General features: G+C 49.8%; 1 protein-coding gene across 1 annotated transcript; it reads left to right on the top strand.

The window, feature by feature from the left end:
- The first annotated feature begins 17,692 nt into the window (after positions 1 to 17,692).
- On the top strand, positions 17,693 to 22,715 carry LOC149441604 (uncharacterized). Its single transcript, XM_089657109.1, has 3 exons — positions 17,693 to 17,717; positions 17,816 to 18,502; positions 22,120 to 22,715. Exons 1-3 carry the CDS (start codon positions 17,693 to 17,695, stop codon positions 22,713 to 22,715), a joined length of 1,308 nt encoding a protein of 435 aa, XP_089513235.1.
- The last annotated feature ends 828 nt before the right edge of the window (positions 22,716 to 23,543 follow it).

Genomic DNA, 23,543 nt, shown 5'->3' with positions numbered 1-23,543 from the left:
AAGAAACAAGGTTTGGGGTCTGCTGCGACCCTTACCTATTCCTGAACGGCCTTGGCAAAAGATCTCACTAGACTTTATAGTCGAGCTTCCGCCATCCCGAGACCACACGGCAATCCTGGTAGTCGTGGACCGCTTGTCCAAGATGGCCCACTTCATCCCGTTGAAGAAAACCCCCTCGGCGGCCGAGACCGCGCGAGTCTTCATTCGTGAGGTAGTCAGGTTGCATGGGGTCCCCGAAGACATTGTCTCGGACCGAGGGGTCCAGTTCACGTCCAGATTCTGGAGAGCACTGTGCAAAGCCCTGGACATCAAATTATCTCTCTCCTCTGCGTTCCACCCTCAAACTAACGGTCAAACCGAAAGGACCAATCAGACCTTGGAGCAATACTTAAGATGCTATACCTCGTTTACTCAAGATGACTGGCTGCCACTTCTTCCTTTAGCGGAATTTGCGTATAACAACGCCCGCCACTCAGCAACAGGGCAGTCCCCGTTCTTTACCAACTATGGCTTTCACCCAGTCTTCCTCCCGGATTTGGTGTCGGAATGCCCAGTACCAGCAACACGAGATGTGGTAACGTTCTTCGCTGCGAACAATAAGAAGCTTCAAGTGGCCATCAGTCGGGCCCAGGAAGACTACAGGAAAGCATTCAACAGGAAACGGAGAGGAGATCTGGTATTGCGGCCTGGGGAGAAGGTTTGGCTGGCGACGTCCAATTTAAAGATGCTTTGCCCGTCAAAGAAATTGGGACCCAAATTTATAGGCCCCTTCTGCATTAAACGGATGGTTAACGAAGTAGCCTACGAACTCGCCCTCCCTGACACGCTCAAGATCCACCCGGTCTTTCATGTGTCCCTGCTGAAGCCAGTGGTCCCAGATGCCTTCCCTGACCGGGAATCTAGACCCCCGGAAGCGGTAACGGTCGAAGGAGAAGAAGAGTTTGAGGTTGAAACAATCCTGAAGTGTCGAAGGAGGGGAGGCCAGACCCAATTCCTTATCAAATGGAAGGGCTATGGTCCTGAGGACAATTCTTGGGAACCAGCCCATAATGTCCATGCACCCAGACTTGTCCGGAGGTTCTTTCGCGATCACCCGTGGTGGAGAGATCGGGTGGGCATCCGGAGGCTGCCCGTAGGGGGGGGGCAATGTCAGGGATCTCCTCGATCCCTGCCACGATGGTCCCGGCGCAGGCGCAGTGCACCGCCCTGTGCAGGGACACGGGCACTAGGTCCGGGCCGGCCGCGGCGTTCGAGTTCGCGCATGCGCAGTAGAAGCCGCGGCCGCCCGCTGGGCACCAATGGCAGCGCAGGGCGGGATATTTAAATCGCCCTGAGCTGTCATTCAGTGCCTTCTGGTCTTTCCTGCATCCTGTATCCTGTGAACCTGTACCCTGTAAGTTATTGACCCGGATTGTACCTGACCTTGCTGTTTTCTCCTATTCTGACCCTTGCTTTGCCTGACCTCTCTCCTGAATGCCCCCTATTGGATCTGACCTGCTGTTGCTGACCTGGCGTGTGACCCGACCATTCTATGCCCGCTGCCTTGTACCTTGCCGCCCTCTCTGTTACCGACCCGGCCCGTCTGACCTTGCTCATCCATCCATCCATCCCGTGCAGTGGGGTCTTCTGACCTCCTCACATCAGACTCTTCCCCGTGGGAGCCCCTTGCGCATACTACTACCACTGACGGACGCACCCAGTAGTCACGACCTGGTCTCAGGGAGCTCCAAGTCCATCCCCACCATCAGGGGCCCTGGTGAACAAGCACCCTGGGACTTAGACTCCGTGCGCTGGGGACGCCTATTCAGTGGACTGCTAGTAGTACCGCCGGGCGGTCCCTTACACCGGCTACCGAGCCACTCTCCTCGCCAGTACTTCTTTGCCTGGCTGCTGAAAAGGCGGATGTCCCCCCCCCCGTTCCTGACCGCCCTCTGTTAGCTCTTCCTCACTGTACAGTGGGGCTGAGCCCACAGCATGCGATACTTCGCTTGGTGAGGGAACAGCAAAGGACAGGGGCAGGTAGAGGACACGTGATTTCAGTGGGCTTGCTCCCGGGCCATGCCAACTAACGGTTGTGTCTGACGTACCCACCGACCGTTGGCTGTAGGTGTCAGAGGTGACCTGGGAAGAGGAAGACGACCGAGCCAACCAATCGATGACGGCAGGGTTGTCGGTGGAGACACGACCGCTGGATGACACCGGGAGCACTGGCCTCTGGCTGCAAATAGTGCTGCCTCGACCCCTTCCTCTGCTGCCACGTCTGCTCGCTCCTAAAACATTGCCTCCTCTGCCACTCCTCTGCATGTTGTCTGACATACTCTTTAATTCTACGATTCTGTGTCCCTGAGTAACAATTCTGTGTCCCTGAGTAACAATTCTGTGTCTGTCCCTGAGTAACAATTCTGTGGCCCTGAGTAACAATTCTGTGTCCCTGAGTAACGTTTCTGTGTCCATGAGTAACGTTTCTGTGGCCCTGAGTAACGGTTCTGTGGCCCTCAGTAACAATTCTGTGGCCCTCAGTAACAATTCTGTGTCTGTCCCTGAGTAACAATTCTGTGGCCCTAAGTAACGGTTCTGTGGCCCTAAGTAACGGTTCTGTGGCCCTCAGTAACAATTCTGTGTCCCTCAGTAACAATTCTGTGTCTGTCCCTGAGTAACAATTCTGTGGCCCTAAGTAACGGTTCTGTGGCCCTCAGTAACAATTCTGTGTCCCTGAGTAGCGTTTCTGTGGCCCTAAGTAACGGTTCTGTGGCCCTCAGTAACAATTCTGTGTCCCTCAGTAACAATTCTGTTTCTGTCCCTGAGTAACAATTCTGTGGCCCTAAGTAACGGTTCTGTGGCCCTCAGTAACAATTCTGTGTCCCTGAGTAACAATTCTGTGGCCCTAAGTAACGGTTCTGTGGCCCTCAGTAACAATTCTGTGTCCCTCAGTAACAATTCTGTGTCTGTCCCTGAGTAACAATTCTGTGGCCCTAAGTAACGGTTCTGTGTCCCTCAGTAACAATTCTGTGTCCCTGAGTAGCGTTTCTGTGGCCCTAAGTAACGGTTCTGTGGCCCTCAGTAACAATTCTGTGTCCCTCAGTAACAATTCTGTGTCTGTCCCTGAGTAACAATTCTGTGGCCCTAAGTAACGGTTCTGTGGCCCTCAGTAACAATTCTGTGTCCCTGAGTAACAATTCTGTGGCCCTAAGTAACGGTTCTGTGGCCCTCAGTAACAATTCTGTGGCCCTCAGTAACAATTCTGTGGCCCTCAGTAACAATTCTGTGTCTGTCCCTGAGTAACAATTCTGTGGCCCTAACTAACGTTTCTGTGGCCCTAAGTAACAGTTCTGTGGCCCTCAGTAACAATTCTGTGTCCCTGAGTAACGTTTCTGTGGCCCTAAGTAACGGTTCTGTGTCCCTCAGTAACAATTCTGTGTCCCTCAGTAACAATTCTGTGTCTGTCCCTGAGTAACAATTCTGTGGCCCTAAGTAACGGTTCTGTGGCCCTCAGTAACAATTCTGTGTCCCTGAGTAACAATTCTGTGGCCCTAAGTAACGGTTCTGTGGCCCTCAGTAACAATTCTGTGTCCCTCAGTAACAATTCTGTGTCTGTCCCTGAGTAACAATTCTGTGGCCCTAAGTAACGGTTCTGTGGCCCTCAGTAACAATTCTGTGTCCCTGAGTAACAATTCTGTGGCCCTAAGTAACGGTTCTGTGGCCCTCAGTAACAATTCTGTGTCCCTCAGTAACAATTCTGTGTCTGTCCCTGAGTAACAATTCTGTGGCCCTAAGTAACGGTTCTGTGGCCCTCAGTAACAATTCTGTGTCCCTGAGTAACGTTTCTGTGGCCCTAAGTAACGGTTCTGTGGCCCTAAGTAACAATTCTGTGGCCCTCAGTAACAATTCTGTGGCCCTCAGTAACAATTCTGTGTCTGTCCCTGAGTAACAATTCTGTGGCCCTAACTAACGTTTCTGTGGCCCTAAGTAACAGTTCTGTGGCCCTCAGTAACAATTCTGTGTCCCTGAGTAACGTTTCTGTGGCCCTAAGTAACGGTTCTGTGTCCCTCAGTAACAATTCTGTGTCCCTCAGTAACAATTCTGTGTCTGTCCCTGAGTAACAATTCTGTGGCCCTAAGTAACGGTTCTGTGGCCCTCAGTAACAATTCTGTGTCCCTGAGTAGCGTTTCTGTGGCCCTAAGTAACGGTTCTGTGGCCCTCAGTAACAATTCTGTGGCCCTCAGTAACAATTCTGTGTCTGTCCCTGAGTAACAATTCTGTGGCCCTAACTAACGTTTCTGTGGCCCTAAGTAACAGTTCTGTGGCCCTCAGTAACAATTCTGTGTCCCTGAGTAACGTTTCTGTGGCCCTAAGTAACGGTTCTGTGTCCCTCAGTAACAATTCTGTGTCCCTCAGTAACAATTCTGTGTCTGTCCCTGAGTAACAATTCTGTGGCCCTAAGTAACGGTTCTGTGGCCCTCAGTAACAATTCTGTGTCCCTGAGTAACAATTCTGTGGCCCTAAGTAACGGTTCTGTGGCCCTCAGTAACAATTCTGTGTCCCTGAGTAGCGTTTCTGTGGCCCTAAGTAACGGTTCTGTGGCCCTCAGTAACAATTCTGTGTCCCTGAGTAACAATTCTGTGTCTGTCCCTGAGTAACAATTCTGTGGCCCTAACTAGCGTTTCTGTGGCCCTAAGTAACGATTCTGTGGCCCTAACTAGCGTTTCTGTGGCCCTAACTAGCGTTTCTGTGGCCCTAAGTAACAATTCTGTGTCCCTGAGTAATGTTTCTCTGTCCCTAACTAACGTTTCTCTGTCCCCAAGTAACGTTTCTGTGGCCCTAACTCTGTCCCTAATACCGAGAGGTCTGCCTCTCTTGAATGACTGGAGGCAAATGGAGAATTCTAAAATGGCCGCCATTTATAGCTCGACCATTACACAGTGCTGGCTGGCTGGCTGCTGATTGGCTAATGCGATCACATGTCATTAATGAATGCATTATGGGTCAGCGCGCCTTGTCTGCGCGCCTTCCCAGACATCCCCGCTCCGTCGCCGCACATGTCGCCGCCATTTTAGGATAAATATCGATTTGCGCATCCGAAGTATGCTATTTTTCGGATTCGGCGCGAATCGAAAATTTTCCAATATTCGAAACGAATTCCACTTCGCCTACTTCGATTCGCTCATCTCTAATGGTCACCTTCAGTGACTTCCTCCCCTCCCCCTCATCTCCTTCATGATGGAAGTCAGAGAATCCTATGACATCACACTGACCTCACAGCTCCTCCCCCAATGTCCCTCCATCCAGAGTCAGAAAATCCTATGACATCACACTGACCTCACAGCTCCTCCTCCCAATGTCCCTCCATCTTGTCTTTTTCCCTGATGCTCTTAGGATGTGGGGTCCCTTGGTATCCTCACATGTAAAGTGGGACTGTTGGTCCTGCGTTGTATGTAATGACATCAGAATGCTGCAACAAGCCTATACCCTGCGTAGTGTGGGGGTCCTGTGGGGGGGAATTATACCTCAGCCTGAAGTGGGGCTTTAATAAAATGGAGACCTGAATGGAGAGGTGAGGAGGATTCTGGGAATATCATTTGATGTGACTATTTGTGTTCAGATGTAGAGTTTTCCTCCTGTGAAGTCTGGAGATCATATGACATCACATTGCCTCCACCTCCCTCCCTGATAGAAGAGAGAAAGAAGAAGAAGATTCTAGAAGTCACCAGAGAGATCACTGAGCTGCTGACAGGAGAGGTGAGCGGTGCCGGGAATTCTGGGACATTCTCCAGTAACAGACAAGGGATGTGTCTGGATGGTGACTGTATCATTGTGTGTGTCAGGTTCCTATAAGGTGTCAGGGTGTCACTGTCTATTTCTCCATGGAGGAGTGGGAGTATTTAGAAGGACACAAGGATCTCTACAAGGACGTCATGATGGACAATCAGCCGCCCCTCACATCACCGGGTAAGAGGAGACTTTATTGTAAAGGAGAGAGCAGTACGGAGGATCCACCTAGATCCCCCATCATCTGATAAACACATAGAAACAATGGATTCAGTCAGTGTGTGTGTTTCCTACAGATGGATCCAGTCATGGGAACCCACCAGAGAGATGTCCCCGTCCTCTGTATTCCCGGGATTCCACACAGGAAGGTCACACCATCCCTCACCATCATCAGGTAGATGAGGAACAATCACTGATAGTATCATTAGGATCTGTACATTATCTGCATTGTTACCATTGATGGCATTTTTATTATATATTCAGAGTGGAAACCTGAGAGATCCTAAAGTTGAGGTTAAAGAAGAGATAAAAGAGGAGGAGGATGAGGATGGGGGGATGGAGGAGTCAGAGATTCCAGAAGAACACAAAGATCTGTACCAGGACACCATGGTGGAGTCATCCAACTACAGGAACCCACCAGAGAGATGTCCCCATCCTCTGTATTCCCGGGATTCCACACAGGAAGGTCACACCATCCCTCACCATTACAAGGTTGGTGGCAGGCCCTGACTGGTCTTAGGGCACACTGGGTATTTGCCTGGTGGACAGGGGCTTCTGGACAGGGCCAAAACTCTGGGAACTCTGCTGCATTTCCTTAGAACCCTGCAATGCATGAGCAGGGAGTGAGGCAGAGGCAGACAGCTCTGGAGCCCCAGAGCCATGGAGGACAGCCAGGGGGAAAGGTGACCTTGCTGCTCTGATGCTATTGTTAGGGGCCCCAGGAGGCTGGACTGTGGCTCCCCAGTGGCCGCAGGGCTATGAGCTGAAAGAGTCTCTCTCTTACAGCTCAGAGCTAGCAGTGACATTCCCCCCTTTTCCCGCATGGACAGGAGTTGAGAGAGAGAGCTGGTTCTGTTCCTCCTCCTCCCTCCCTCTCCTCCTGTGTCTGCCTCACCTACACCCCCCGGCAGTGTTGTGCCTCAGAGATGGAGATATGTGGGTGGAAAGTTTTCTTTTTCTACATTCTGCGGAGGATTACACTGGGCTGCTCAGTCTAAAATGCCTGGGACAATTTTATTTGCCAGGTCCAGACCTAGTTGGTGGGATGGAACATCTATAACATGGACTTGTGGAGACAATGTGTGGATTTTGTGTGTGATGTCACAATAATAAAGCTCATATTTTACAGATGACCTCTTCTATCATTCTCTTGCTTTAGGGTGGAGATCCAATCGATATAGAATTTGAGGTGAAAGCAGAAGAAGAAGAGGCGTATGTGAGGGATGATCAGCAGTCTATGGAGGAGGATGGAATAACGGGGACATTTATAGAGGAGGACACTCCTACAGAGATCAGCACAGGTGGGTCATGAACACTAAATCCATTCCTCCACCCATACTGCTCACTGATTGGTCCAGAGTAGGGCGGGGACTGGGTGATATCAGCCTGTAATCCCCTGGTCACTTTCCTGAGCTGTGTTCCCCGTCCTGTATTCCTGGATTTCTCTCGGATAATCTTCCTTCTCTGTGCTGCAGACACAATTTATGTCTCTAGACTGGATTTATGGAGGTTCTGGGGTTCAGCTGGCAGCAAAATGTTCATTTTCACCATAGACATTATAAGACCTAGGCACCTGGGGTGTGTGATTTGGGTCTTCTGCCCCATGCCCGGGTCTAGTAAGATCTCTGACAGAACATTTCTCCCAGGGTTCCTTGCTCTGTGGTCTGCTGGCTGTGCCGGGTGGAGGGATATGTCTGTAGTGTCTCAGACCCAAGTCACTGAGTGCAGTCTCAGGAGATGGGAGGCAGCGGTGTGGGATCTCTGCAACTTGTCTACAGTAAACATTTAAGCTTCTACTGATTGATGAATAATAATATTATGAGTCCTGACCCCTGCACTATATACTCTATGTTGTACATTACATACTCCTGACCCCTGCACTATATACTCTGTTGTACATTACATACTCCTGACCCCTGCACTATATACTCTATGTTGTACATTACATACTCCTGACCCCTGCACTATATACTCCATGTTGTACATTACATCCTCCTGACCCCTTCACTATATACTCTATGTTGTACATTACATCCTCCTGACCCCTGCACTATATACTCTATTGTACATTACATACTCCTGACCCCTGCACTATATACTCTATGTTGTACATTACATACTCCTGACCCCTGCACTATATACTCTATGTTGTACATTACATACTCCTGACTTCTGCTCTCCCCCCTCCCCCCACTTCTATATATACACATAATATAGTTTCTCTTTTGTTCCACCCATTTCCTCCCAGCTGGACATTTTATATCGGATGATGTGATTGGAGCACAGACTTTTACATGGTGATAATAATGTGATAACATCCTCCAACTTTGGACCCTTAAACAGAAAGTGATAATGAGGGAGGAGTCAATACCCCAATGATGGTGGTCTTCAGGATCAGTCCAGTCTTCATCTTGGTTGTTCTCCCCCCATCCTCACTCCCTGACCTCTGGTGGGGCTCAGCCCCGCTGTTCTTCATGACTAAATCATGGACTAAATAAGGAAGTGCAGTACTTCTTGTGTTGGGAAGATGGCGATGAGTGATAGAGGGGGTGGGGACCCTCGTCCTATAATCCCCTCATCACTGTCCCTCCTATAAAAGACAGTTCTGGTTGTTTCCTCACTCTCTGACTAAGGTCCATGAATAAAGAAATGACCTGGTAGGAGATCAGAGGAGCCATTTCCTAGTTCCCTTGAGGGTGGAATTGTAAGCTCCTCGGAGACCAAGCTGCCTGATGTGGGTGGAGTTCTGGTTTGGGGGAACCAATCAGCTCCTGTCTAGTAATCCTCTTTGTCTTTGTATTTTAGTCCATGGCCGGGAGATGAGGAAAACCTCCGAGAATTGTCTCACTTTGTCTCCTGACTGGAAAGTAGAAGGTGAGGACATCACACAATGTAGTCCAGGAGAAAACCCGGCTCCCTCCAATGTCCATCCGGCACCACCCAGTGTAGATGGACCATCGGATTCCTCGTATCCTGAGGAACCGCAGACTGTGCGGGACCAGGCCGGCCTTTCAACAGGGAAGAACTTCTCCTGTACTGAGTGTGGGAAGGGTTTCCAATCTAAATCCAATTTTAATGTTCATAAAAGATCTCACACGGGACAGAAGCCGTATTCCTGTTCTGAGTGCGGGAAATGTTTTTCACGAAAGTCCAATCTTCAAATACATCAGAGGCTCCACACAGGTGAGAAACCATATTCCTGTCCTGAGTGCGGGAAATGTTTTTCACAGAAGACCAATCTTTACACACATCAGAGATCTCACACAGGGGAAAAGCCATATTCCTGTCCTGAGTGTGGGAAATGTTTTTCAGACAAATCCAGTCTTTACGCACATCAGAGATCTCACACTGGGGAGAAGCCATATTCCTGTCCTGAGTGCGGGAAATGTTTCTCACTGAAGTCCAATCTTTACAGGCATCAGAGATCTCACATGGAGGAGAGGACATATTCCTGTCCTGAGTGTGGAAAATGTTTTTCAGAGATGTTCAGTCTTTACAAACATCAGGAGTCTCACATGGGGGAGAAAAAGTATTCCTGTCCTGAGTGTGGGAAATGTTTTTCCAAGACATCCAATCTTTACACACATCAGAGATCTCACACTGGGGAGAAGCCATTTTCATGTCCTGAGTGTGGGAAATGTTTTTCAAGGAAGTCTATTCTTTACATTCATCAGAGATCTCACACGGGGGAGAAGCCGTATTCCTGTTCTGAGTGCGGGAAATGTTTTTCACAGAAGTCCAATCTTTATGCACATCAGCGATTTCATACAGGTGAGAAGCCTTATTCTTGTCCTGAGTGCGGGAAATGTTTTTCAGACAAGTCCGGTCTTTACAAACATCAGAGATGCCACACAGCGAAGAAGCCGTATTCCTGTCCTATGTGTGGGAAATGTTTTTCACAGAAGTCTGATCTTTCCAGGCATCAGAGATTGCACACGGGGGAGAAGCCATATTCCTGTCCTGAGTGAGGGAAATGTTCCTCACTGAAGTCCTATCTTCCTGTACATCAGGGGTCCCACATAACTCTCAAGGTGTATCAGTGCCTTAAGTGCGGGAAATGTCCGTCTTTGAAAGTCCATCCAGGGAGGACAAGCTTGTCCTTGGAGCAGACGCTGGCTGCAATGTAAAGAAGACAAGCGGGGCAGGAAAAAGCCCCTCTAAGTGTAGCCCCCCTAATACATTTCTTGGTATATAAGGCAGGCCCCTCCCATAAAGTCAGAGTAAGCAGGCTCATCAGTAACACATCACCGGGAAGAAGGACTCCAGCGTGATCGGTGTGTGCCGCTGTCTATGGGGGAGGAAGCTGGCCAGCAGACATCCCACATCTGGAAATCAGGGCTGGAACGCAGTGCTGGCGTGATGATGTTGTTTTGGAAGAATGCAACATGTTTCTGAGCATGTGCAATGTCTGTAACAGTCATGTGTGCTCAAGGAGCTTGGACCTCTTCCTGGGGATGTTTAACTGATGAGCCTGTTTACTGTTTGTTGGTGACCTTGTATACCAATCCTGTCCCCTTCTGACACCCTGATATACACCTCAGATATACTCCATGGCTGATCTTCATCATGGAAGAAACAATTGATAAGGAGATGAGAGGCCCCCAAAGACATGGATGAAGTGCAGTAAATGTCGGGGTGCAGAGTGGTCAGTAGATCCTGGAAATGAAGGACACAACTTCAGCCCTTCTTGGGTGTCGGAGTTGCGTTTCCTGATATTGATATAGCGGGTTACAGAGCTAGAAGCCGGGAGAGCCCAGATCTCGTTATCGGGGAACTTTACACAGACAACAAGAACTTCTGAAGTTGATGTCCTTCATTTCAAGGCTCTACAGAACAGTGGTGACCCCGAAGCGTCTCTCTGTCTTCAGTCCATCCTTCTCCCATCCCCCAACAGGAGGGAAGGAGAACTCCGCCCCAAACTAGGGGGGAACTTTCCTCTCATTATTTCCCTTTGCTTCTGTGTGGGTTTGGGTGGTTGGAGGAGTGCGGCACGAGAGGGAACACAGCTTGTTGTTCTATGTCTACATATGGGGTCTGGGTAGAGGGGATCCACCAGAAAATATTTCTACTCTTTGATTTTGTGCAAATCGTTTCTGTTTTCACTTTGAAGGGCGATATTATGTGTGGTTTGTAAAAGGGATTGGCCCAATAGATACCACCCCACTTAGAGAATAGATGAACCATTATATGACCAGCATTCATTCAGCCATGTCACATGTTGATCTTCTCATGCAAATACCGGAGATCACACCCCAACATATTATTAGTGTACTATGTGAGGGGGGGTGTCATACAAATACAGGAGATCACACCCCCAACATATTATTAATGTGCTATGTGAGGGGCGGTGTCATACAAATACCGGAGATCACTCCCCCCAACATATTATTAGTGTGCTATGTGAGGGGCGGTGTCATACAAATACCGGAGATCACACCCCACAACATATTATTAGTGTACTATGTGAGGAGCGGTGTCATACAAATACCGGAGATCACACCCCCCAACATATTATTAGTGTACTATGTGAGGGGCGGTGTCATACAAATACCGGAGATCACACCCCCCAACATATTATTAGTGTACTATGTGAGGGGCGGTGTCATACAAATACAGGAGATCACACCCCCCCAACATATTATTAGTGTACTATGTGAGGGGCGGTGTTATACAAATACCGGAGATCACACCCCCCAACATATTAGTGTACTATGTGAGGGGCGGTGTCATACAAATACCGGAGATCACACCCCCAACATATCATTAGTGTACTATGTGAGGGGCGGTGTCATACAAATACCGGAGATCACACCCCCCAACATATTATTAGTGTGCTATGTGAGGGGCGGTGTCATACAAATACCGGAGATCACACCCCCCAACATATTATTAGTGTGCTATGTGAGGGGGGTGTCATACAAATACCGGCGATCACACCCCCCAACATATCATTAGTGTACTATGTGAGGGGCGGTGTCATACAAATACTGGAGATCACACCCCCCAACATATTATTAGTGTGCTATGTGAGGGGCGGTGTCATACAAATACCGGAGATCACACCCCCCAACATATTATTAGTGTGCTATGTGAGGGGCGGTGTCATACAAATACCGGAGATCACACCCCCAACATATTATTAGTGTGCTATGTGAGGGGGGGTGTCATACAAATACCGGAGATCACTCTCATACATTTATGAGTTGAAGAAAATAAATTAAATAAAACCATATCATTAATCCAACCATTGATTTAAAATCCAAAATTGCTTGTTTGGCCTTTAGATGGCGCTAAGTATCATAGTAATCAGCTCCACCTAGTGTACAAGGGCAACGTTTCATTTGAAATCAATGGGAAATATTCATCCAGCTCAGCAAATAGACTCCTAACATTCACCATTCCCCATTCACACAGGAGGAATGGACATGCACTTTCACCAGGTGAATGGTTCTACACATTCTATGAATAGACCCCCAAATGTCAGGAGACGTTTCTATAAAGACGGGAAGTATGGAGCAGAGAAATGAATAGACCTCCCAGCAATGTTATTACCAGGCTGCAGCTAGGGGGAGCTCTAATGTCACCCCAGCAGAGTGATCCCATCTAGCCCACATTAACCCTCTCACTGCCAGAGCTGTTTCTGCATGATTTTGCACACATGGGAAAATGCAGATTTTGGTCCTGAAGATGAGATAAACCCCCAAACATCTATTCTGTGACATCAGAGGCCCTGGAGAATAAAATGGTGGTGATTGTTAAGGTGTTCCCTGTACACAGATTCCCCTTCATATCCGCCTTTATTTCCTCCTTTCCCCCATTTTCTATGTTGGGATCTTTTCTACAATACTTTGTTATAATAATGGAACACGTTGTGTATTGTATTGTACACCAATAATAATGACTCCGCCCCCACATTCCAGACAAGGGCTCTTCCTGTCCAATCAGATTTCTGCCTTTTTTTGTATTTCCTGATTTTATGACTACAATCTTGTTAAAAGTAAAAATATAATAAAGAGTAAAAAAAAAAATTGTGTGTGTCGGTGTAACGATGAAACATTTCTCATAGGTGACTTCAAAAGCCTTTACAGGTCATCAGTTTACGGGGAATCATGAATAATGGCCCAGAGTGCAGGGCTCAGGAGACTATTATATACAGCCCTGCAAACTAAGTGTAGTGGTCAGGAGTATATGATTATTATTATACAGGATATATATAACACCAACAGTCTGCGCAGCGCTGTACAATATAAGGGGGGCGGTACAATTACAATACATTTCAGTACAGAAGGAATAGGAGGGCCCGGCTCATGGAGCTTACAATCTGAAGGAAGAGGGAGGTGGTACAAAAGGTGATAGCTGGGGGGGATGATCTGGTGGAGGTGATTCAAGTACAGTTCTTAGGTGGAGGTGGGGTAGGCTTCCTTGAAGAAGTGAGTTTTCAAAGATCGCCTAAAGGCAGACAGGGTGGGGACTGACCAGACATACTGTGGTAGGGAGTTCCAGAGGATGGGAGAGGCTCTGGAGGTGAGCATGGGAGGAGGTGATGAGGAAGTTAGAGAGGAGGATATCATGGGAGGTGCGGAGCTGGCGATTTGGTCAGTGTCTGTGGATGAGGTTGGTGATGTAGCTAGGGGCAGGATTGTGGATGGCTTTGTAAGTTGTGGTTAGTATTTTGAATTTTATATGTTGGGTTAGTGGAAGCCAGTGAAGGGATTGGCAGAGAGGGGCAGCAGTCACTGATCAGTTGGTAAGGTGTATGAGTCTAGCAGCAGTCGCTGATCGGTTGGTGAGGTGTATGAGTCTAACAGCAGTCAATGATTGGTTGGTGAGGTGTATGAATCTAGCAGTAGTCGCTGATTGGTTGGTAAGGTGTATGAGTCTAGCAGCAGTCGCTGATCGGTTGGTAAGGTGTATGAGTCTAGCGGCAGTCACTGATCGGTTAGTAAGGTGTATGAGTCTAGCAGCAGTCCCTGATCGGTTGGTGAGGTGTATGAGTCTAGCGGCAGTCGCTGATCGGTTGGTAAGGTGTATGAGTCTAGCGGCAGTCACTGATCGGTTAGTAAGGTGTATGAGTCTAGCGGCAGTCGCTGATCGGTCGGTAAGGTGTATGAGTCTAGCAGCAGTTGCTGATTGGTTGGTAAGGTGTATGAGTCTAGCAGCATTTCCTGATCGGTTGGTAAGGTGTATGAGTCTAGCAGCAGTCCCTGATCGGTTGGTGAGGTGTATGAGTCTAGCAGCAGTCCCTGATCGGTTGGTAAGGTGTATGAGTCTAGCAGCAGTCCCTGATCGGTTGGTGAGGTGTATGAGTCTAGCAGCAGTCCCTGATCGGTTGGTAAGGTGTATGAGTCTAGCAGCAGTCCCTGATCGGTTGGTAAGGTGTATGAGTCTAGCAGCAGTCCCTGATCGGTTGGTAAGGTGTATGAGTCTAGCAGCAGTCCCTGATCGGTTGGTGAGGTGTATGAGTCTAGCAGCAGTCCCTGATCGGTTGGTAAGGTGTATGAGTCTAGTGGCAGTCCCTGATCGGTTGGTGAGGTGTATGAGTCTAGCAGCAGTTGTTGATCGGACGGTAAGATGAATAAGGAAAACATTAAACAAGAATGGAGTACATGGGAGGACACCACGGAGGAAGCCATTGCTGTCCAAAAAGAATATTGCAGCACGTTTGAAGTTTGCAAAAGAGCACCTGGATGTTCCACAGCACTACTGGCAAAATATACTGTGGACAGATGAAACCAAGATTGAGTTGTTTGGGAAGAACACACAACACTATGTGTGGAGAAACAAAGGCCCAGCACACCAACATCAAAACCTCATCCCCACTGTGAAACATGGCGGAGGGAGCATCATGGTTTGGGGTTGCTTTGCTGCCTCAGGGCCTGGACGGATTGTTGTCATTGATGGGAAAATGAATTCCAGAGTTTATCAAGACATTTTGCAGGAAAACGTACGACCATCTGTCCGCCAACTGAAGCTCCGCAGAGGATGGGTGATGCAACAGGACAATGACCCAAAGCATACAAGTCATTCAACAAAACAATGGCTGCAACAGCACAGAATACGCCTTCTGGAGTTGCCCAGTCAGAGTCCTGACCTCAACCCCATTGAAATGCTGTGCCATGACCTGAAGTGAGCGATTCACACCAGACATCCCAAGAATATTGCTACACTGAAACAGTTTTGTGAAGAGGAGTGGTCCAAAATGACTCCAGACCGTTGTGCAGGTCTGATCTGCAACTACAGGAAACGTTTGGTTGAGGTTATTGCTGCCAAAGGAGGGTCAACCAGTTATTAAGTCCAAAGGTTCACATACTTTTTCCTCCCTGCACTGTGAATGTTTACATGTTATGTGCAATTAAACCATGGCAACATCTAATGTGTGTGTAGTATTATGTTCAGCAGACTGTGTTTTTCTATTGTTGTGACTTAGATGACGTTCAGAGCACATTTTATGCCCAATTCATGCAAAACTCCAAGTAATCCCAAGGGGTTCACATACTTTTTCTTGCAACTGTATATACATAGAAAGTAGCACAGCAAAGAGATAACAGGGAGAAGTTAAAAGGTTAAGTTACTTGCCATGTTCAGCCTTAAGGTAAGCAGATCTAAGTTGCAGAGCGAAGGGTCTTTGATCTCCTGCTGTTACGATGTTAAAATTAGGAGATCTCTTTAGCTTTTTTTTTTAGGCCTGTTAGCCTGAGTTTTTAAAAGTCCCCCAGCAGGGGAAATGGCTCTGAGTAACTGACCAATACGCTGTTTAGGGAGGGGTCAGTCGAGCGAACTCTGAATTAGAACCAACATCTGTCATAATCCATGATATGAAACGGGAAAACCAGATCTGTTAAAAATGTTATCTTGTTTGTGCTTCTGGGGAATGCCTTGAACTCTTGAGAAGGTTCTGCCATCCATTCCTAAGGTGTGAAATCAAACAGGTCCCTTGGACAGAGAGTCTGCTGTCTCTAGGGGGGGGGGGGCTTTGTAGTGCTGGACCCCCTGCTGCTCCAGCCTGCCAGCAACTTTTAACACTTACACATCTGTCCCTGTGCCTCTCAGGCAGGGAGGGAGTAAGGAATAAAGGATTGAGGAATACTTCTAATAAAACAGGGAACTCCACGTCCATCTCTGATGAGCAAGTTTGCTACAATGCCATTTGGACTTTGCAACGTTTCAGCATTTTATCAACAATGTTTTTCGTGATCTGTTGGACCAATTTGTAATTGCCTATCTGGATGATATCCTTATCTTTTACGATAATTGGGAGGAGCACCGCACACATGTTTGCACAGTTTTTGAAAGATTACACTTTACATTAAATTGGAGAAATGTGAGTTTGAACAGACCCAGATCCAGTTCTTAGGCTATATCATTTCTCCAGAGGGCGTGAGCATGGATCCCGAGAAAATCAAAGCAGTGGTAGATTGGTCAGCACCTGGAAATGTTAAGGAGATTCAACGTTTCGGCAGGTTTGCCAACTTTTACAGAAAATTTATAAGAAACTTTTCTAGAGTGATAGCTCCAATCACACAGCTTACAAAGAAAGGGGTACCCTTCATGTGGACCTCTGAGGCACAAGCTGTGTTTGAAAAACTGAAAACTCTTTTCACTTCTGCACCAATCTTGGTACATCCCGATCCTGAACTACCCTTTATAGTGGAAGTGGATGCCTCCAATTCTGCCGTGGGAGCAATCCTGTCTCAGCGAAGTGGTGAAAAAATGCAGCTTCATCCTTGTGCCTTCTTTTCCCGTTTGATGTCCTCAGCCGAAAGAAATTACGACATTGGGAATAAAGAGCTACTGGCAATTAAGGAAGCCTTTTCTGAATGGAGGCATCTGCTAGAAGGGGCTAATCACCCTGTAACTGTTCTCACTGACCATAAAAATCTGGAATTTATTCGTTCGGCCAAGAGATTGTCTTCTAGACAAGCTCGCTGGTCTCTATTCTTTTCCAGATTTAATTTTATTATATCATATCGACCGGGATCGAGGAATGGTAAGGCCGATGCCTTATCAAGGATGCTGCCCGATCCTCCCCTGGAGGGCAACTCCGAATGTTCCATCCTAACACAAAAGAACTTCCTAGGGGCCACAAGTGCAAAGACATTCTTGAGTCTTCTCAAAGAGGAGTATGAGAATGACCCACTTCTCAATGATCCTCCTAGGGACATGAACCTGGTGTTGTAGTGACTTTTGGGGGACTATTTATCAAAAATATGATTTCATTCCAACAGCAACAAGCCCAGCCGGCTGTTAAGGGTTAACCTTTCTTGGTTAGAATTCAAATGACCTTCTAGTGAAATTACACCCACAATGAGTGGAAGGAACCTGTTCCAGAGACAATAGGTTATTTGAATTTCTACAAGTAGTCAAACACGGCCCAAGACAGACAATAGTGAGAGCTGATGTCGGTGACTCTAAGACAGTAATGCCCGTAGCGTAAATGACAGGAAAGAAGTAGTGCAGGGCAGGCATGACTAGGCCTAGAGTGGGTAAGGAAGGCTAGAAAGGGTTAAGTCAGTGCAGGGGGTTTGAAAATGTATAGGTGGGAGCTGGTTGGTAGAGGGAGAACGTGGGTGGTCTCCTTGGCACCTTTGGGTGGGGGGCGGTCAGTCGGAGCTGGACGTTGGTGAGTGAGCTTCAGTGAGCTTCCCTCCCACCCTACCTACGCCAGCATTATTAGGGCCTTTTTTCCCTGAGAGACAGTGGGGCGGTCATGGATGGTCTGGTGGCCCAGCTGCGTGAGGCGGCAGCCTCACGAGGAATAGACTGGCTGCAGAGCCGGGTCTCTGCCTTTCTGCAGGACCCGGTCTTGTCACTTGACCCGGGCTTGTCACAGGGCCCGGGCTTATCACCAGAGGAAGAGGAAGCCCACGTGCTCGGAGGTCTCGGCCTCCGGAGCGCTTCAGCCCGGACTCCCCATCCCCCAGAGCTCAGCACCGCATCAGGAGCCCCGCTCGGGACCCTCCGGCCCCGCAGGCAAGGCATTCTCTGGCCTCTGCTCGCGGGGGAGCCGGGAGGAATCCTCAGCTTCGGCGGAGCTCGGTGGGCGGGGTTTCGTATGGAGGAAGCCCCTCCCCCTCGCCCGCACGGCAACTGAGACGGGAAGGTAACGGCTCCTCCACTGGCAAAGTGCATGTCAGGGAGGGAGCCCAACGTGGGAGAAGGAGCGCTGCGGCTGCCGGGCTGTCCCCTGCAGCAGTCGGCGGGCCACCTGTGCAGCATGGAGCGGCGGCTCTGAAGAGGATCAAGCAGAAGGGCAGCTCTGGGCAGAGTGCTGAGGAGTGTGTGACGGGACGGAGACCAGGGACGTTGAGGGGCGTGGCTGGTGCCAGGAGGCGGAGTCAGCTGCGCACCGGCCCGGAGGGACCCGTGGCTCCTGGGACGGGGAGGCCATGCAGCCGTCAGGAAGAGGTCGAAAGATCGGAGGGCGAGCTGTCTGAACCCGATGAGGGGGTGACAGCTGGCCGCTCTGCGTCGATGGAGTCGGGACGCGCGGCTGATGGGACATCTCCTGGGCAGCCTGGTGAGTTCCCTGTTTTATTCTCTTCTGCGCTTCGGGACCTGTTGGGGGGAGGCGGGGGCGTGGCCTCGGCGGAGAGGGATGTGGGCGTTCCCGCGTCAGGTTTAAGGGGGGGTCTCGGCGATTTGATGTCCGGCCTGAGGGATTTGTTGCGGCGCTTTGAGCAGGGTGAGGGTAGGGCCCCTGGGCCTGCTTCAGCGTGGCTTCCGCTGCCGGGTGGGGAAGGGTTCGGTGTCCTAGAGCAGGAGGGAGGGGACGGGAGGAGCTCAGGGGTTTCTCCCCCTCCTGGTTCTGCGCCAGGGGTGGTTACAGCAAAAACAGGTGCTCTGGTTTCCGGGGCTGTAGATGGGGGTGCTGGGGTCTCCGGGACGGTAGGCGTGGCGGACTCGGCCAAGGGCGAGGTATACGTATGTTTTGAGGGCCCTTTGGGTGCGCACTTACCGTCGGAGGTTCGAGAGCGGATTTGGAGAGGGGAGTATGTGGAAATTTTTACGCTCTTGCCTTTGGAGCGTTTTCCGTTAGATGGGTCGCGGGTTGACGAGGGTAGGCGTGAGGACGCTGAGAAGCGGCACTTTCGTTTTATCCCGCGGACATTTGCGAATTGGATGCAGGCATTTGCGATCATGGCCAGTGTCATTGGCCAGTGTCATGGCCAGTGTCTTTTGTTACCTGGATGCCATTAGCGAGGCTAACAGGGTTTACGGTGGGACCGCATGGCTTCGATACGACGAGCAGTTTCGGCAGAGGCGGGCTGTTCGCCCTTCGTTGCGTTGGGACCATAAGGACATTGGCCTTTGGATGCGCCTCATGACTCCCGTGCGGGCTCCTGGTCCGTTTTTTCAAGGTGGGGTCGGTGGTTCATTCTCCCCTGGACAATCAGCCTCAAAGCGTAGGGGTGTATGTTGGCAGTTCCAAGAGGGCGCGTGTCGTTTCGGGGGGTCCTGCCGTTTTAAACATGAGTGTTCAGGTTGCGGCGGCTCCCATCCTTTGTCGCGCTGTTTCAAGCGGGGTAGAGGCCTGCCCGGAGAGCATGCGAGTAAGAGGGACAACTTCGGTGAAAGTGGAAAGGATGCGGCCTTTCCTAAATAGATATCCGGATCGAGCAGCCGCCGGGCTGCTGTTGGCCGGTTTTTCGGAGGGTTTTCGTATCCCGTGTAGTTTGACTTCGATCCCCCCTTTAGCTCGTAACATACGGTCGGCGGTGCAGCATGCTGAGGTGGTTTCGGCGAAGTTGAGTAAGGAAGTGGGGTTGGGACGTATGGGCGGGCCAATTTCTTGCGCTCCGTTTTCAGATTTGGTGGTTTCCCCCTTGGGGGTGGTGCCCAAGAAGGAGCCGAATTCGTTCAGGTTGATTCACCACCTGTCTTTCCCCAAAGGGGGGTCGGTTAATGACGCCATCGATCCGCAGTCCTGTTCGGTGTCTTACACATCGTTTGATGCGGCAGTTTTCCGGGTTCGTCGTTATGGGCGCGGTTCGCTTATGGCGAAGTCGGATATTGAGTCCGCATTTCGCTTGTTGCCGGTACATCCAGATAGTTTTCGTTTTCTGGGGTGCCATTGGCAGGGCTCGTTTTACGTTGATAAGTGCCTTCCCATGGGGTGTTCGATTTCTTGCGCATTGTTTGAGCGGTTCAGTTCGTTCTTGGAGTGGGTGGTGCGGGATGTCTCCGGGATAAATTCGGTCATCCATTATTTGGATGATTTTCTTTGCGTGGGTCCGCCCGCTTCCAGGTTATGCGCGGTTTTGTTGGCTACGTTGCAACACGTTGCTGAACGTTTCGGGATTCCATTGGCTTTGGACAAGACTGAGGGCCCGGCTTCGGTGATAACTTTTCTGGGCATCGTTTTGGACTCGGATGCCATGGAGTGCCGGCTGCCAGGGGACAAATTGTTGGCCCTACAAGGGGAAATTTGTGGGGTGCTGGGCAAGCGTAAAATTCAGCTACGGGTCTTGCAGTCGTTGCTGGGTAAGCTGAACTTCGCTTGTCGCATCCTGCCGATGGGGCGAGTATTTTGCCGACGGCTGGCGGCGGCGACGGCGGGAATTACTTCCCCTATGCATTTTATTCGTTTAACTAGGGAACATCGGGAGGATTTGCGGATTTGGCATACCTTTTTGGATGACTTCAATGGACGGGCGCTGTGGATGTCTGGACCAGTCAGTAATTTTGACTTGGAATTGTTCACGGATGCGGCGGCTTCCGGGGGATATGGGGCCTTTTTTAGGGGGCGGTGGAGTGCGGCTCCGTGGCCTTCTTCTTGGGCTGCGGCGGGTTTCCTTAGTAACCTGGTGCTGTTGGAACTTTTTCCGGTGGTATTGGCGGTTGAGGTTTGGGGTGCAAATTTTCGGAATCAGAAGTTTTGTTTTCATTGCGACAACTTGGGGGTGGTTCAGGTCATCAACCGGGTCTTGGCTTCCTCGCAACCTGTGGTTGGCTTGCTTCGCCATTTAGTGTTGCGTTGCCTGCAGCTGAACGTTTTTCTCCATGCTGTGCATCTCCCTGGGGTTGATAACATCTTGGCTGACGCTTTGTCTCGTTTTCAGTGGGACAAATTCCGAGAGTTGGCGCCGGCGGCGGAGCGACACGGGGTTCCTTGTCCCGACTGGCTGTGGGAGATTGCCTTGGGGTCGTTGCAGGTTGGATCCGGAGGTCGGTGAGTGAGGCGACATGGTCTGCATACTCGAAGGTCTGGCGGGAGTGGCGGGACTTGTTACATCAGGTCGAGATAGATCCGTGGGGGCCGGAGGTAGGGGTGGCTGTTTTGTATTATTTGGCAAGGAACTTGGAACGGGGGGTGTCGGCTGCTGCAGTGGATCGGCGGTTGGCTGGCTTGGCCTTCCTCTTTAAGCTTCAAGGGTGTCGGGACTTCACAAAAGAATTTTGGGTATGACAGGCTCTTCGAGGTTACCGTAGGGCTTGTCGCAGTAAGGATTCTCGTCGTCCGGTGTCCTTTGAGTTGTTAGGATCTTTCTTGGAGCATCTGCGCTTTGTTTGCTTTTCAGACTTTGAGGTGTGCTTATTTCGGGCGGCCTTTGCGGTGGCTTTCTTTGGGGCATTGCGTATTGGGGAGCTCGTCAGTCCATCCAAATCCGTTCTTGGGGGGTTGTTGGGGGATGATGTCAGGGTCTCTAGTGACTGGGTGGAGGTGTTCGTCCGTCGGTCCAAGACGGACCAATTGGGTCGTAGTGCACGGGTGCGGTTTTTTGCCCCTCCAACATCATTGGTGTGCCCGGTGCGGGCGGTTCGTGAATTTTTGTCCCGTCTTCCGGTGGGGCGTGGTTCTTTTTTCATGCATGAAGATGGGTCCCCGTTAACTCGTTTTCAATTTGTGTCGGTTTTTCAACGCTGTTTGAAGGTTGTGGGTTTGGATGCATCTTTGTATGCTTCTCACTCGTTTCGGATTGGGGCGGCTACTGAGGCCGCCCGGTGGGGTCTGTCGGATGCGGCGGTAAAACGGATTGGTAGATGGGATTCCCAGAGGTTTCGCTTGTACATTCGTCCGCATCTGTTGGGTTGATTAAGGTTGGATCCCGGGTTGTTGTCCCTGGGTGGGGGGGAGTTTGTCTTGTCTCTGTGCCGTTTTTTGTTCTGGTGGTAGTTCTTGTTCTTTTATTTCAGATGGAGCGGTGCGCCTGGTGTGGATCCTGGGGCACTCCTACGTTTTTTGGGGGGCCAGGCGGGCGGATGTGAGGCCTAATGGGCGGCAGTTGGGATTGTCTAGACAGGAGGCTTGCGTGCGCTGGATAGGTGTGCCGGGGATGTTGTGGGGTCGTGTGGTGCCTGAAGTTCGGCGTTTTGCTAGTCTGGATAGGCCACCGGATGTTCTGATATTGCATGCGGGGGGTAATGATTTGGGAGTTCGGTCCATGCGGGAGTTGGTGAGGGACGTAAAGATGGACTTTCTGCTATTGCGGAGGGATTATCCGGACATGGTGTTGGTATGGTCGGATATGGTAGCCCGCGCCTCTTGGCGTTTGGCGTGGTCGGTGGAGCGGCTCAATAAAGCACGGATAAAGGTCAACAAGGAGGTGGGGCGCTTTTTCATTCGGAATGGAGGGTTGGTGGTCCGGCATTTGGAGTTGGAGGTAGATACCTGGCGGTATCTGCGGAATGATGGGGTACATCTTAATGCGGTAGGGACGGATTTGTGGTCTCTGGGTTTACAGGATGGTGTGCAGAGAGCAATCCGTTTGTGGTGGGGCACGCATGGGTAAGGGCTTACCCAGCGTGTTGTGGCGGTTTGTTGGTCTTTGGAGGCGGGTATTATCTTGAAGGTACAGAGAATGGTGTGGGACCCATCGGTGGTATGGTGTGCGCGGGGAACATTCCAGTTAACCAAGGTTTAACTGGAATGTGGTGGTGCTGCACTGCGGACGGTAAGGTTGTCTCCGAGCTGGGTGGTTGCGGCTGGAGGCCTGGTGGTATATGGGGTCCGCAGGTGCATTTCAGATAATTGGTGGATGGGGCCTTCGAAGACCAACAACAAATTGGTATGTTTTCTGTTATAAGGAATGGTTTGGTGTTTAAATCGTGTGGTTAATAAAAGGCCACGTTGGCCATTTACTCCAAATCGGTGTCATGTTTTTATTTAAGTAAGAGTTATAGGTAAGGAGATCTGGATGAACCGATCTCCGGTGCACTAGTCATGGCAAAGTATGTTTTCTCAATAAATTGCCATTTGTCTGTTGGAAAATGAGGAGATTCCACCTACAAAAAGTTAATTATAAAGCAAAATACAACGTTGGACTTCCAAACAGTGAGTCATCACACCTGACCAAATTAACAATGGTGAGACGAGACTTGTAAGTCTGAGAAGATTAAACAAAACCTGGGGAGAGTGATAAGCCAACAGACTTCTCAAACGAAGGCTACAAGGATAACTGGTTTTTTACCCTATTATCTTAACAATGGACAGGTAAACAGAGGGTTTCCTGTTCAGGGAAATGTCATTCCTAAAACCAAAAGGTGAAACTTAGAACATATATTTCTACCCACAAAGACATTAAAGAAGAGACATATTATTCACACTCTTTTTCAAACAA

The sequence above is a fragment of the Staurois parvus genome, unplaced genomic scaffold (genome assembly GCF_062004578.1).
Source record: "Staurois parvus isolate SC_StPar_1 unplaced genomic scaffold, SC_StPar_1.0 ptg000965l, whole genome shotgun sequence".
In the NCBI taxonomy this organism is placed as follows: domain Eukaryota; kingdom Metazoa; phylum Chordata; class Amphibia; order Anura; family Ranidae; genus Staurois; species Staurois parvus.
This window is presented reverse-complemented; position numbering and strand designations above follow the sequence as displayed.

Coding starts and splice junctions, on each gene's coding strand:
- LOC149441604 (XM_089657109.1), top strand. CDS start 17,693: ATGGATGGTCTGGTGGCCCAGCTGC. Junction 17,718..17,815: donor TGGTCTGGTGGCCCAGCTGC/GTGAGGCGGCAG, acceptor GGCTTGTCACAG/GGCCCGGGCTTATCACCAGA. Junction 18,503..22,119: donor GACATCTCCTGGGCAGCCTG/GTGAGTTCCCTG, acceptor CTTTTATTTCAG/ATGGAGCGGTGCGCCTGGTG.